Genomic DNA, 13744 nt, shown 5'->3' on the forward strand with positions numbered 1-13744 from the left:
ACATCCATAATTCTAAGGCATATATTATGAACATTACACTAATTTTATGTCCCTTTATAGGCTCCGTCTGTATCTTCTGACTTCCCGATGGAGAAGGGGAGATCCTGTAATGGCTATAACCTCACAGTGACAGTAAAGACAGAAACCATGGGTAAGATCATGTGGCGATTGAGTTCATCTTCCACCTGGGAAAACCAGAAATACTATTGTAACATGCCTCTGCACCTCATGGCCAAAGCAGGATGGCCAAAGAAGAGGAGACCGGGTCTCCTTGTTCCCTTGTTGTGTCTCGCAAGTGACAAGATGGAACAAAAATAAAAATAAATATAAAAATAAAAAATTCTGTTGAAATATATTGCAAACAATGGTTACCAGATAGATGTTTATGGTGTTGCTATTTGCAGAGTGTTACAGTAATCTATTAACAAGCCATCACATTTATTTTCTTACAGAAAAAATGCCTGAAAATGCAATACAGACAGTTTCTATTACAATCTGTATTAGGTAAGTATCACCGATTAAGGATGCAATTGCATTATAATCTCAGCATATTACTCCATCACATTCAAAAGCCCACAATATATAAAGCAAAAAGAGTAATTGTACTAAACATTATGCTGTCCTTTATGTCTGTGGAAATCTGTCAGTTATATAGTTACATAGTTACATAGTAGGTGAGGTTGAAAAAAAACACAAGTCCATCAAGTCCAACCTATGTGTGTGATTATGTGTCAGTATTACATTGTATATCCCTGTATGTTGCGGTCATTCAGGTGCTTATCTAATAGTTTTTTGAAGCCATCGATGCTCCCCGCTGAGACCACCGCCTGTGGAAGGGAATTCCACATCCTTGCCGCTCATACAGTAAAAAACCCTCTACGTAATTTAAGGTTAAACCTCTTTTCTTCTAATTTTAATGAGTGGCCACAAGTCTTGTTAAACTCTCTTCTGCGAAAAAGTTTTATTTCTGTTGTGGGGTCACCAGTACGGTATTTGTATATTGAAATCATATCCCCTCTCAAGCATCTCTTCTCCAGAGAGAATAAGTTCAGTGCTCGCAATCTTTCCTCATAACTAAGATGCTCCAGACCCTTTGTGTTATGAGCGGAACATACTAAATTAGGGTTACTAAGAAGGCTTAAACTCATGTTACCAGCATGTTATCATTGGGTATTCTACAGTAATAAAATATGACGTTTGTTCAGGGCTTTATCTAATATATCTGTTTTGGGGATTCAGTCAGAAAAGTCAGGGGGCATAATGCCAACATTGTGTGCGAGTCACAGTTTGTTACACCACGTGACAGAGATGCGGGAAGTTGAACCAGTATTCTCTGTTTACTTGGCATGCTTATGCACCACTAGTAATGTCTGACAGGTGGCACAGGAGTAAGCAGGGAATGCTATGGGTTAGGCTGTCATTGGATTAGGAACAGGACCTGTGCATTCTATATAAGGCATCCCCTTACATCAAGAGTCCTTATCAGGTCCTTATCCCCATCAGAGTCCCCCTTCAGAGTGCCATTCTTACATCAATTGCCCCCTTCAGAGTGCCCCCTTACATCAACTGCCCTTCTCAGAGTGCCCCCTTACATCATTTATCCCCATCAGAGTATCCCCTTAAATCAGTTGTCGCCATTAGAGTGCCACCTTACATCAACTGTCCCCATCAGAGTGCCCCCATACATCAATTTTCCCCATCAGAGTGCCCCTTTACATTAGTTGCCCCTTCAGAGTGCCCCCTTACATCAACTGCCTCCTTCAGTGTGCTCCCTTACATCAGTTGTCCCCAACAGACTGCCCCCTTACATCAGTTGTCCCCATCAGAGTGCCCCCTTACATCAATTGTCCCCATCAGAGTGCCCCCTTACATCAGTTGTCCCCATCAGAGTGCCCCCCTTACATCAGTTGTCCCCATCAGAGTGCCCCTTGAATGAATGAATGAGTGACTTGTATAGCGCTACCTATGTGAACTGAATTGCCTCAGGGCGCTTTTGCCGCCAGTGTCCATCTGCGGTATAGCGCGGTCCTTTGCCCCATGGGGTCCCGACACGCTTACAAACACATACACATATTTGCCTAATTTTTATTGACAGGATCTAATTAACCTTTTTTTGGTAAAGGTGAACTAACCCTTAAAGGGGAAGTAAACTCCCTCTGCTGACATGTGCCTATAGGTAAGCCTATAATCAGGCTTACCTATGGATAGTGAAAATATCTCCTAAACCTGTACAGTTTAGGAGATATTTACATTGCATGCAGCCAGTGACATCACTGGCGCATGTACTCTGAAGGAACGGCCCACGGGTCCCGTTCCTTCCAAGTCCTGTGCTGTGAATGGTGGCTCCTGCGCACATGCGCGGGAGTGACGTCATCGCGGCTCCGGCCAATCACAGTGCCGAAGGCAGCAAACCCGTAAGAAATTCCAGGGAAGAAGTCGGCCATGTCAGTGGTGTGAGGGGACCACTGCAACAGCTTTGTTCTAAGGTAAGTATTTCATAATGAGCTAGTATGTGATGCATAATAGCTCATTATGCCTTTGTCATGCAGGATTTTTTTTTTGAGGTTTACAGCCTCTTTAAGTGGCCTTTTACTGTGCACTGCGTGACAAAAGGAAAATGTCCTTTTAATTGCCCTAGGGCAGGGGTATACACCATACATTATCCTGTGCAGTAACATACTTGAAATTGAACATGAATGCAGCCTTAAAGAGGAAGTAAAGCCTGATGGGTTTTACTTCCTCTTTTGCTCCCTGTATAGCCTGCAAATTAAAAGCAAAATGGGGTAGTATGCATTGCATACTACCCCATTATGTGACCCTTACCTGCAAAATAATCCAGCGATGTCCCCTGTGTAGGCAGAGTCCATCTTCAAGCCCCTCTTCCCTCCGGGCTGCGGACTCCAGCTCTGTGATTCGCCGGAGCCGCGTGACGTCACTCCCACGCATGCGCACAATGACGGCACACGCTAGGGAAGAAACGGCACAGAGTTTCGTTTCTTCCCCGTGCATGCACCGTTCACTTTATTGGCGGACTACAAGTGAAATATCTCCTAAACGGCGCACGTTTAGGAGATATTTCCACTACATATAGGTAAGCCTTATTATAGGCTTACCTATAGGTAGAAGTCCCAAAAAAGGGTTTACAACCATTTAAGGCAGCCTTTTTCAACCAGGGTGCCAAGCACCCTGGGGTGTCTTGAGGTTTCTGGCAGAATGTCTAAAAATTGATTAAAAATTGTATACAAGCCAGCAGGTGGATCAAGTCTGCCTTTTAGTTGCACAAAGCCTTTCTAGACACTGGCATCCTAACACCTATTGGCATCAGTTAATAAGGAGGATGTCTGTTGCCTCCACAGCATCCTTGTTTAACCCTCCTGTGCCCCTCTACCTCAGCACTGGGGTGACATTAGCTAACTAATGGAGAGAAATTGAGGGAGAAGTGAAACATTGGAATACTAGTCAGTACCAGTGTGCAAAAGTGTATTTGCATTGAAAGAATAAATCACCTCTAGCATTGGGTGTCCTATGTGTGGATGTTGTTGCATTATGTAAAGCTATTAGAATAGTTTTTTTAGAATGGGGTGCCTCGTGACTGTCCATAATTTTAAAGGGTGCCTTGAGATTGTCTATAATTTTAAAGGGTGATTTAACTGAAGAAGGGTTGAGAAACATTGCCTTAAGGTACGGGGTTACAGGTTTATAAAAGAACATGGTAGCACAAAGGCTCCAGGTATTATGGACTCGATACCTAAGGAGCAACAAATCAGTATGGTTATAATATAGAATATTTATTGTTACACAAGTTAAAAGTATTGAACATAGAAGAAAAAATATAAAAATAATTTACAATAGCTCATATCAGGTCGCACATAGTTCTCCAGATAGATCATTGACCACACCAATCAATGGTCAATGATCCTCCTGGAGAACTATGTGCGACCTGATACAAGCTACAATTTGTTAAACTGTCAATTATTTTTGTAGCGGCAACCCTGACCTCTAAAGGCCTAATGATGACCACCAGAGTTAGGGAGAGCTGACATCCTTCTTCACAGTATGGGTTACTAGGCATGGTGGGTGTAATGCAAGTTGAAAACATGGGTCACTTTTTGAATGCAAACAAAAGAGCTTTATTGCCTCTTAACAAGAACTGAGGGAGAGAGGGTTTACAGCCAGCACACCCTTAGGCAGATGCAATAGCAATTGGCAGACTCCGAGACAAAAATAATAGGCAGACAGCTATACAGGTAGAGGGTCTTTAAGCTGGATGCAGCAACTGTATTTGTAGAACTGCTGTCTCCTATGGCAACTGAACTTTGAACAGCCAATAGAGATCCATACACGTAACTCACAGTAACCGTTATAGATCTTCTCTCACATCTCACAGTATCCTACTGTAGATCTTCACTCACTGAGCTCCTGGTCTCTCACTAGACTTCAAGATCACAGACATTACTGGATCCCCTGAGCTCTTCCACAGTTAACCCACTGTATTCTCCTCAAGCGTCACCCCTGCTAACCCGCTGGGTCTCTGGCTTGGCACTCTGCTGAAGCTTTCCCACTTCTTGACCTTCCCTGGCTGGTGAAAAGGCTTCTCTGGTACTTCTTCAGACTTACATACACTGACCTCTGATAACAGGAATGGTTGTCCCTTGCTGGCGACTATTCCTCCCTTTACATCTGGCCTTGGTCATCGGTTGCCCCTGGCAACAGGGGTGGTCGTCCCTCGGGGCAACTGCTTCTCCTTCACCGCTAGCAACAAAGCAGTTCCTCGTCTGGTGGAACCTCTGCAACTTAGTTGTGCTTCCGGCCGAAAACCCCAACCCCGCACTGCTTCTCTCAAACATGGATGGGCCTTAGACAGCCTAGCAGCCAGGTGCTCCTGGGATAGGCCTCAGGCGTCTGGCCTAGCAACCCGGAGCCTTGTGACACACGTCCACCCAGACAGCTGTCTAGGGGGCACAGAACCCTGATCACCTGACTCCTCCCGAATAAATAGGCTCTCCCAGCAGGACAAGGGACTAAAGAAACCCCTGCCAATTGGCTGAGACAACCCATCCACTCCTAGTCTGAATTCACTATGCCCCGGCCATTCTAATGCCACAGGCAACAATGCCACCTAGAGACAGAAGAGGTGCATCAAATCCAGAGTTAGGGAAAAGCCAGTGAATCCCCTATCAATCAGCCAGGCTAGTTGCCATCTAACAAGCTAAATTTGTTAGCAACCCTGCCTACTACCAAGGTGCTACATCTTAATATATTTTTTTCTATGTTCAATACTTTTAACTTGTGTAACAATAAATGTTCTATATTTTAACTATACTGATTTGTTGCTCCTTGGGTACCAAGATAGTCCATAATACATGGAGCCTTTGTGCTCACATGTTCTTCTATAATTCATTTTGGGATCATGATAGTATCCCCACCCTTAATGACTTTGGGTTACAGGCTTAGGAGGTTCTGACCTGTTTATTTATGTAATCATTTCATCCACAAATAATGTGGCAGCAGCACAATATATAAACTCATGTTGCTTAGGCGCTTCAGGTAATTTTCACATCAAACATCGGATCTTTCATTTTGAGGTGGGTAGGAAGGGCTTTCTCAACTAAGCACACCATCCTGTCTGCATGCCTGCACTAAAGGCAGATGGATTTTAAGAATTAAATTCTACATGAATCATTTGCCCTTACTCAAGGTTGCCACAGCTAGGAGTGCTAAGGGGGTGTTTCTTCTTAAAAAAAATAAAAGCACGGAGACATTGATGGGTGAGTTTACTTTGAATATTAAAAAAATGAATTATCCAAGTGATAACGGAAGATTGGAAAACAAATTTTTTCTGTTGACATCCTTGATGTGTATCTGGAGACTATTGTTGCCATTGGTCTGGTGGTGCCAGTACTCACCAGTGCAATAGCGTTCCCTGCAAGGATTAGAGAGGAATGAATGCCATTAAAAACAGAATGCATAAACAGCAATATCCAGTCACTTTTGTGCTGGTTGGCTCATCCAAAATAGTTTTTTTAGTCATGGAAGGAGTTATTTCTAAAATGTACTTGGCAAATGTATGTAACAAATTAGGCATTCATATCTCAAAGTTCCACTGACCAGTTGTCCTTCTTTACATAGTCATCTTGGATCTCAGGGTTCTGCCACATCCATCCTGGACATAACTATGCTAACTGGATTTTCCCTTGATGTTAATGACCTTTATAAGGTGGGTGTCAAACACAAGTTGTATTGGAGAAATATGTGGATTGATTGTTTTCATTAACATCATCGCTTTTGATAAAAAACGGCCCATTCACAATTGTGTGCACAATTATCTGTGCATATTGGCATTTTTTGCCCATTCAATACAAATCAGACATAATTTGACTGCAGCACAATGTCTAATTTTCTAGTATAGCATATAACTTTGCATTCTTGTTTCAGACAAGTGCAACGATATTTCTTATGCCCAACAAAGATCTTATCTTGAGAAAATAATATTGTGTTGGAAAGAAAATGCAACCAGGGCCAAAACCTCTCCCAAAACTATGGCCAAACTCTTTCCAAAAACAGATGCAGAAAGATCTGTTGAGTTCTGGGAGTTGGACAGTCACCTTACCATACTGATTTTATTAACACGCTTTTAAAGTCTTTTGTACCTAAAGTCAACCGTAGAACACTGGAGGGCAGTTGGGCATGTAAGCCCAATCCAATCTCCTTCAGGCTTTCTTATCACTGGCACACAGTTCTAGAGGCAGCTTATGAAAAGAAGAAAATAAAGAAAATACTGTACTAGGAACAACTTCTATTTCCTTCAACATTTTCCAGTCTCTAGGCTGTAATCCTATGTCTTCTGGTACCCTCAATGAACATCTAATTTCGTAATGATATTATATGAATTTTATGATTTTATTTTATGTTTTAGCAAAAGAAAGTCTTAGATGAAAAATCCATTACCGACTTTGAATTTAGCACACGGAACTCTGACAAAAACAAGCTAATTCTCTACCTCAACAAGGTAAGGAGCAGCATAGCAGGTCACGTGGTCCATTAGGGACTTAACCACTTTATGAGGTCTAGGATTTGAAAAGAATGAACAAAGAGTACGGATCTTCCAGCATTGGTACATCTAAGTCAATTTACACGTGTTATGACTATTAGGGAGTTGGGGGACAGAACTGTTTATAGGTAATACGCTATACAATAATTTTTAAAACTCTTCAAGAGAAAAAAAAAACTAGCAGTATTTTCAAACGCCATCTGGATTTAGTAGATTTAAATTTTGGACTTCTACTTTAAAATTTGCTTTGAGCTGTGTTTTTATGTATGGAACGATTTCAGGCTTTTACATATACAGTATCTGATAGTGTATAAACAATTACCTTACCATATTATTATTATTATCAATTTCTCTGCTTTTCTTATTCAGATCTCTCAGGCAGAAAAGTGCTTAAAATTGAAAGTACATCAGCTTTTTAAGGTGGGACGTCTTCAGCCTGCATCCATCTCACTGTATGATATTCACAGTCCAAGTAAGTACAGCATTTGTGATTTCTCCTAATTTAATGATAGAGAACATGGAAACCATCAGGGTCATGGAACGGTGCTGGTCCATGATCTATTTATAGCTGGGCCACACTGAATCAGGTGAGTGGCCGGGCGAGCAGAGACCCGGCTTGATGACATCACCACTGTAGGGTCTGCCTCTCCTAGGAGCGGAACCCTGTATAGTCAACTGCTCATGTGCCGGATTCTTGCCTGCTCCTGACCTTGTAATGCTGGATTTCTTTTTGGAATAGTAGCGCTGGGGAGAGGCTGCAAGAGGTTTTACTTTTGGTAAGTTGTCTCCCTGTACAAAGAACCCTGAAAATTGGCATCTGGTGGCAGGCTACAGAAACAGGCTGCATCTGGTGGCAGGCTACAGTGACAAGGGACTGTCTAGTTGCAGGAAAACAAGCTCAGGGCTCCTACTGATTCTGCATTATGGTAAATTGAACTATTTATATACACTCTCCGGCCACTTTATTAGGTAAACCTTGCTAGTACCGGGTTGGACCCCCTTTTGCCTTCAGAACTGCCTTAATTCCTCATAATATACAGTAGATTCAACCGAGGTAATGGAAATGTTCCTCAGAGATTTTGGTCAATATTGACATGATAGCATCATGCAGTTGCTGCAGATTTATCTGCTGCACATCCATGATGCGAATTTCCTGTTCCACTACATCCCAAAGGTGCTCTATTGGATTAGGATCTGGTGACTGTGGAGGCCATTGTAGTACAGTGAGCTCATTGTCATGTTCAAGAAACCAGTTTGAGATGATTTGAGCTTTGTGACATGGTGCATTATCCTGCTGGAAGATAGGTACACTGTAGCCATGAAGGGATGGACATGGTCAGCAACAATACTCAGGTAGACTGTGGCGTTTAAACGATGCTCAATCGGTACTAAGGGGCCCAAAGTGTGCCAAGAAAATATCCCCCACACCATTACACCACCACCAGTCTGAACCATTGATACAAGGCAGGAAGGATCCATGCTTTCATGTTGTTTACACCAAATTCTGACCCTACCATTTGAATGTCGCAGCTGAAATCAAGGCTCATCAGACCAGGCAACATTTTTCTAATCTTCTATTGTCCAATTTTGGTGAGCCTGTGTGAAATGTAGCCTCAGTTTCCTGTTTTTAGATGACAGAAGTGGCACCCGGTGTGGTCTTCTGCTGCTGTACCCCATCTTCTTCAAGGTTTTATGTGTTGTGCATTCAGAGATGGTATTCTGCATACCTTGGTTGTAGCGAGTGGTTATTTGAGTTACTGTTGCCTTTTTATCATCTCGAACCAGTCTGCCCATTCTCCTCTGACCTCTGATGTTAACAAGGCATTTTCGTCCACACAACTGTCGCTCACTGGATATTTTATCCTTTTCAGACTATTTTCTGTAAACCCTATAGATGGTTGTGCATGAAAATCCCACTAGATCAGCAGTTTTTTAAATACTCAGACTGCCTCATCTGGCACCAACAGCATGCCAAGTTCATAGTCACTTAAATCCCCTTTCTTCCCCATTCTGATGCTCAGTTTGAACTTCAGCAAGGCGTCTTCACCACGTCTAGATGCCTAAATGCATTGAGTTGCTGCCCTGTGATTGCCTGATTAGCAATTCGTGTAACCAATCAATTGAACTGGCGTACCTGTATATATTGGCCAGTGAGTGTATATATCACAAAATAATAATAGAAATATAGAAATAATGTGCTTCAATCATCCCAACACCATATCACCCATGGTGTCAGGATGATTGAAGCGCTATCAACCCCCCGTATACCACCCCCCGCCCACCCCAGCTCTCACCCCCCCCCCCCCCCCCGTCCTTGGAAAAATCTTCTTCCACCTAACTGGTCCCTGGTGCCAAAAAGGTTGTGGAGCGCTGCTCTATATGTCTTTGTGAAAGCTGTGCAGTCCACTGATTTGTTAGACAGATTAGCTTGGATTAACTCACCATCAGCTAATTCTTGCACACCGAATGATATGAGCTGTTTATTGAACAAAATAATTAATTGCTTACGAGTGTTTTTTTTTCTTACAGAAAACCACTGCACCAGGTATTATAATTTGGATGGGGAAGATGTAAAGCTGGGAAGAATCTGCCAGGAAAGTGTCTGTCGCTGTGCTGACAGTAAGAGCATTATGAGAGTATTGCCCTAAAGCCGAAAAAACTATCCCTGTCCTAAAATGAACACAGCTTACATGAGGAGTCAGTATCCTCATCTGACATGAAATCCAGCAAGAAGCATCATCACAATTCTAAATCAAACCCAACCTACAGAAGATCATGCCATCCCCATCCTAATCCATACTACATGCCAAAACACCACCATCGCACTCATAAATCTCACCCATACTACACGAGGACATACCCTCTCCATTCAAACTCACACACATCCTACATGAGGAAATACCATCGTTTCCTAAAGCACAGATAGCCTACATGAGGAAATACCATTGCCATGCTAAATCACACCCATCCTATCCTACAGAAGAATATCATAAGAAAACACTATCCCATCCTTCTTTCTTCAATTATTTATATCAAAAATATATACTGTATATACTCGAGTATAAGCCGGCCCGAATATAAGCCGAGGCACCTACTTATACCACAAAAAAAGGGACAATTTATTGACTCGAGTATAAGCCTAGGGTGAGAATGCAGCAGGTACTGTAAGTGGAAAAGAGGGTCAACAATGCCCATTTGCAGCTTCACTGTGCTCATTTGCATGCCTCAGCCTCACTGTGTCCTCACTGTGTCCATCTCACTGTGTCCATCTGCATGCCTCAGCCTCACTGTGCCCATCTGCATGCCTCAGCCTCATGCCTCAGCCTCACTGTGCCCATCTGCATGCCTCAGCCTCATGCCTCAGCCTCACTGTGCCCATCTGCCTGCCTCAGCCTCATGCCTCAGCCTCACTGTGCCTCAAGTACCTTGATCGGCGTTGTGCCCATCTTCCATTGTACCGGTGTTATCATCTCCTGGCGCTGTGCCCATCTGCAGTCTTATTATCCCCCGGCGCTGTGATACATTCAGTCTAGTCGGTGGCCATGCAGTGTAACAAAGCCCCGCCTTCTCCTCGTCCTCCTCCGTGACGGAACACTGACTCGGTTTCCCAGCAGTGAGTCAGTGTTCAGCCTATCACGGACGAGGAGGAGGCGGCGCTTTGTTACACTGCATGGCCGCAGACTAGACTGAATGTATCACAGCACCGGGGGATTAGGCTGCAGATGGGAACAGCGCCGTGAGGACTCAAGTATAAGCCGAGGAGGGCATTTTCAGCACAAAAAAATGTGCTGAAAAACTCGGCTTATACTCGAGTATATACGGTAATCATAATTAGTGCAAAAAAAAAGCCCCCAAACATTGTACCCTCAAACAAACAACTGGAATACTGGAAATGTATCTATATACAATATACAAGCCCATCAAACTTTGAAAATCTATAATTCCACTATTAAAAAAATGGAAATCTGAGTTTTTTTAAGGAAGCCTTCCCACACCCTAGCAGTTTTTTTTTAGAAAAGTCAATATTATTAATGTTATTAGATAACCATCCTTTTCTTGGGAAATAGGAAGGAATACAAACATTTCACATGTGTTAACATGTGTTCACACTTGCCTACTGGACCAATTCTGACACTTCTCTCATATGTAAAAATCAGTGTTTTTTGCTGAAAAATTATTTATAAACCACAAACATTATATATTTTTTTAGCAGAGGCCCTAGAGAATAAACTGGCCATTGTTGCAATTTTTTATGTCACACGGTATTTGCGCAGCGATTTTTCAAACGCAATTGTTTGGGAAAAAGTACACTTTAATGAATTAAAAAAATACAACACAATATATAACCCATTTTTTTGTAAAATATGAAAGATGATGTTGCGCCAAGTAAATAGACACCAAACATGGTGTCGTGGAATGGCGCCAAACGATGGCACTTAAAAATCTCCATAGGCAACGCTTTAAAAAAAGGTTAACAGGTTACCAGTTTAGGAGGTCTAGTGCTAAAATTATTGCTCTCGCTGTAATGTTCACAGCAATACCTCACACATGTGGTGCAAACACTGTTTACATATGTGGGGGGTGTCCTACGTATGCATCTGCCACGGTGCGCTAGCTTGGGGGGATGGGGGTGCTTTTTTTATTATTTATTTTTACATTGTCCCTTTAAATTTTTTTTTATCACTTTTTCGCTATCCCAAAAAATGTAAACTTTGCTTATGTAAACATAACAATACTGCATGACAGGTCCTCTTTATGGAGATATGTGAGGTCTAAAAGACCCCACATCTCTCCTCTACAATGGAAAGCATTAGATAAAAAAACATTGATCTAATGCTTTAAAAAACAATGACATTATCGGACCAGAACCGGAAGTGACGTCATGACTTCGCTCCGGTCCTCCTGGACCATAGAACAGTATTTCTCAACCTTTTTTAGTCAAGTCCACACAATCTCGATGCACCCCATTCTAAAATTAAAAAAAAAAGCAAAACTAACAATTTGCATAATGTAGCAATATCCACATCTGTAGGACACCCAACATTAGCGGTGATTTATTCTTCCTAAGCAAATGCACCTTTGCATACTGGTACTGACTAGTATTCCAATGCTTCTCTTCTACCTTGGTTTCTCTGCCTCACTCAGCTAATGTAACCCCAGTGCTGAAGGAGAGGGGCAGGTGCCTGACATCTTCCCTATCAACCTATGACATTATTGGTTGTTCGGACACTGGCGGCCAAAAGGTTATATTAGTGCACAATAAAAACTCTGGGCTTTGTGTAATTAATAGGCAGGCTTTATTCACCCGTTGACTTGGGCAATTTCTAGGAATTTTCCAAAGGCACTCCTGAAGACACCTGAAGGCACCTAGGTTGAAAAAGGCTGCCATAGAGTTTAGCTGAGGCCATCTTTCCTCAGCCAATCTGTTGTCAGCCGCCTTAACTGCTGGATCGGTTCTGGGGGCTACCAATCATCCAGGTAAACACGAGAACCACCGGAAAGCGGTGGTGGTGGGGGGTCGACCCCCTCCCGCCACTTCTAAAAGTGATCAAGCAGCTAATCAGTGCTTGGATCAATTTTAGCGGTTAGAAAATTGCTGGCTGAAAAAAACAATACCGGGGTTTTGGCCTATTGCTGCAGCCATAACCCCGGTATTTGACTTCCAACCAAGGATGTCTTTTTATTTTGGTGGCCCAGTTGGGAAGTGGACAGTACATCTCTCCATCAGACCACTTACCCAACTCAAAAGTGTATTCCAGAGCAGTTAAATAACATGATTTAAATTTGGAACAGGGGCCCCAAATTTTAAAAAATGACCATTGTTATCACTCTTTTATTCAGAATATCTAGTTCTAGAAATAAAGGCTTCATTAATACATTTTAAGTATAGTTACTACAATCATTTTAAAAGTCTTCCTTTATTAATTCTACTATATTTCTTGCCTTGCGAAAAGTAGTCTTCCACTTTTTATTGTATAAATCTTTTCATTTTGATGGTCAAATGTAGTTATTAGTTCATACATACCTGTAGGCATAATAGGTTCCCCCCCCCCGAGTTCATCATTGCCTGGGAGATTTTTCAGAAGAAGGCTTGGCTTTTTCCTTGCTTTTGAAAAATTACATTTTGATTCTTTGTATATTGTTTGTATATAGTCTGCTATTTTCTATAGGGAAAATTATAGACTAGGTTTTCTCTAATTATCTCAAATTTAAAAAAAACTCCTTTACTTTTTCTTCAAGAATATAAAGTAGAAGTTCACCCAGTAAACCTACTTGCAGACACATTCTAAAACTAATCTATCTAGCCCTGTATAGAAGAGATCACTCTACATACCTTTTCTGCAGCCTTCTCTAGTCCAGTCCCAGGCTGAGCTGTCAGCGGCAGTTTCAGTGTGTAGAAGAGGCAGCCGACAACGGATGTCCCAAAGTAACTTTATGAGTTAAAGTCACTTCCCAGGCATTTCCCAGATGTTGTCGGTTCTCTCCTGCACACAGCATCTGCTGCTGGAAACTGGACTGGAGTCCAGAAAGAAAAAGAAAGAAAAAGTATGTATAGCGATTTATTTTTTACAGGGCTAGATAGATTAGTTTTAGAATGTGTCTGCTAGTATATTTAGAGTTAGTTAGGTTTTGAGTGAACTACTTTAAGCAATGAGAACAAAACCCTGCTTATCCGAATAACCAAATACTTTA

At 42.1% G+C, this 13744-nt stretch overlaps 1 protein-coding gene across 1 annotated transcript in view; it reads left to right on the top strand.

The window, feature by feature from the left end:
- LOC141133428 (A.superbus venom factor 1-like) overlaps positions 1 to 13744 on the top strand; it is a 250166-nt gene that overhangs the window by 181288 nt on the left and 55134 nt on the right. Inside the window, exons 22-27 of the mRNA XM_073622813.1 lie at positions 61 to 151; positions 453 to 504; positions 6130 to 6217; positions 6917 to 7009; positions 7421 to 7523; positions 9581 to 9670. Coding sequence (XP_073478914.1) covers positions 61 to 151; positions 453 to 504; positions 6130 to 6217; positions 6917 to 7009; positions 7421 to 7523; positions 9581 to 9670 — 517 coding nt within the window. The remainder of the gene's footprint in view (positions 1 to 60; positions 152 to 452; positions 505 to 6129; positions 6218 to 6916; positions 7010 to 7420; positions 7524 to 9580; positions 9671 to 13744) is intronic.

The sequence above is a fragment of the Aquarana catesbeiana genome, linkage group LG03 (genome assembly GCF_042186555.1).
Source record: "Aquarana catesbeiana isolate 2022-GZ linkage group LG03, ASM4218655v1, whole genome shotgun sequence".
Lineage (NCBI taxonomy): Eukaryota > Metazoa > Chordata > Amphibia > Anura > Ranidae > Aquarana > Aquarana catesbeiana.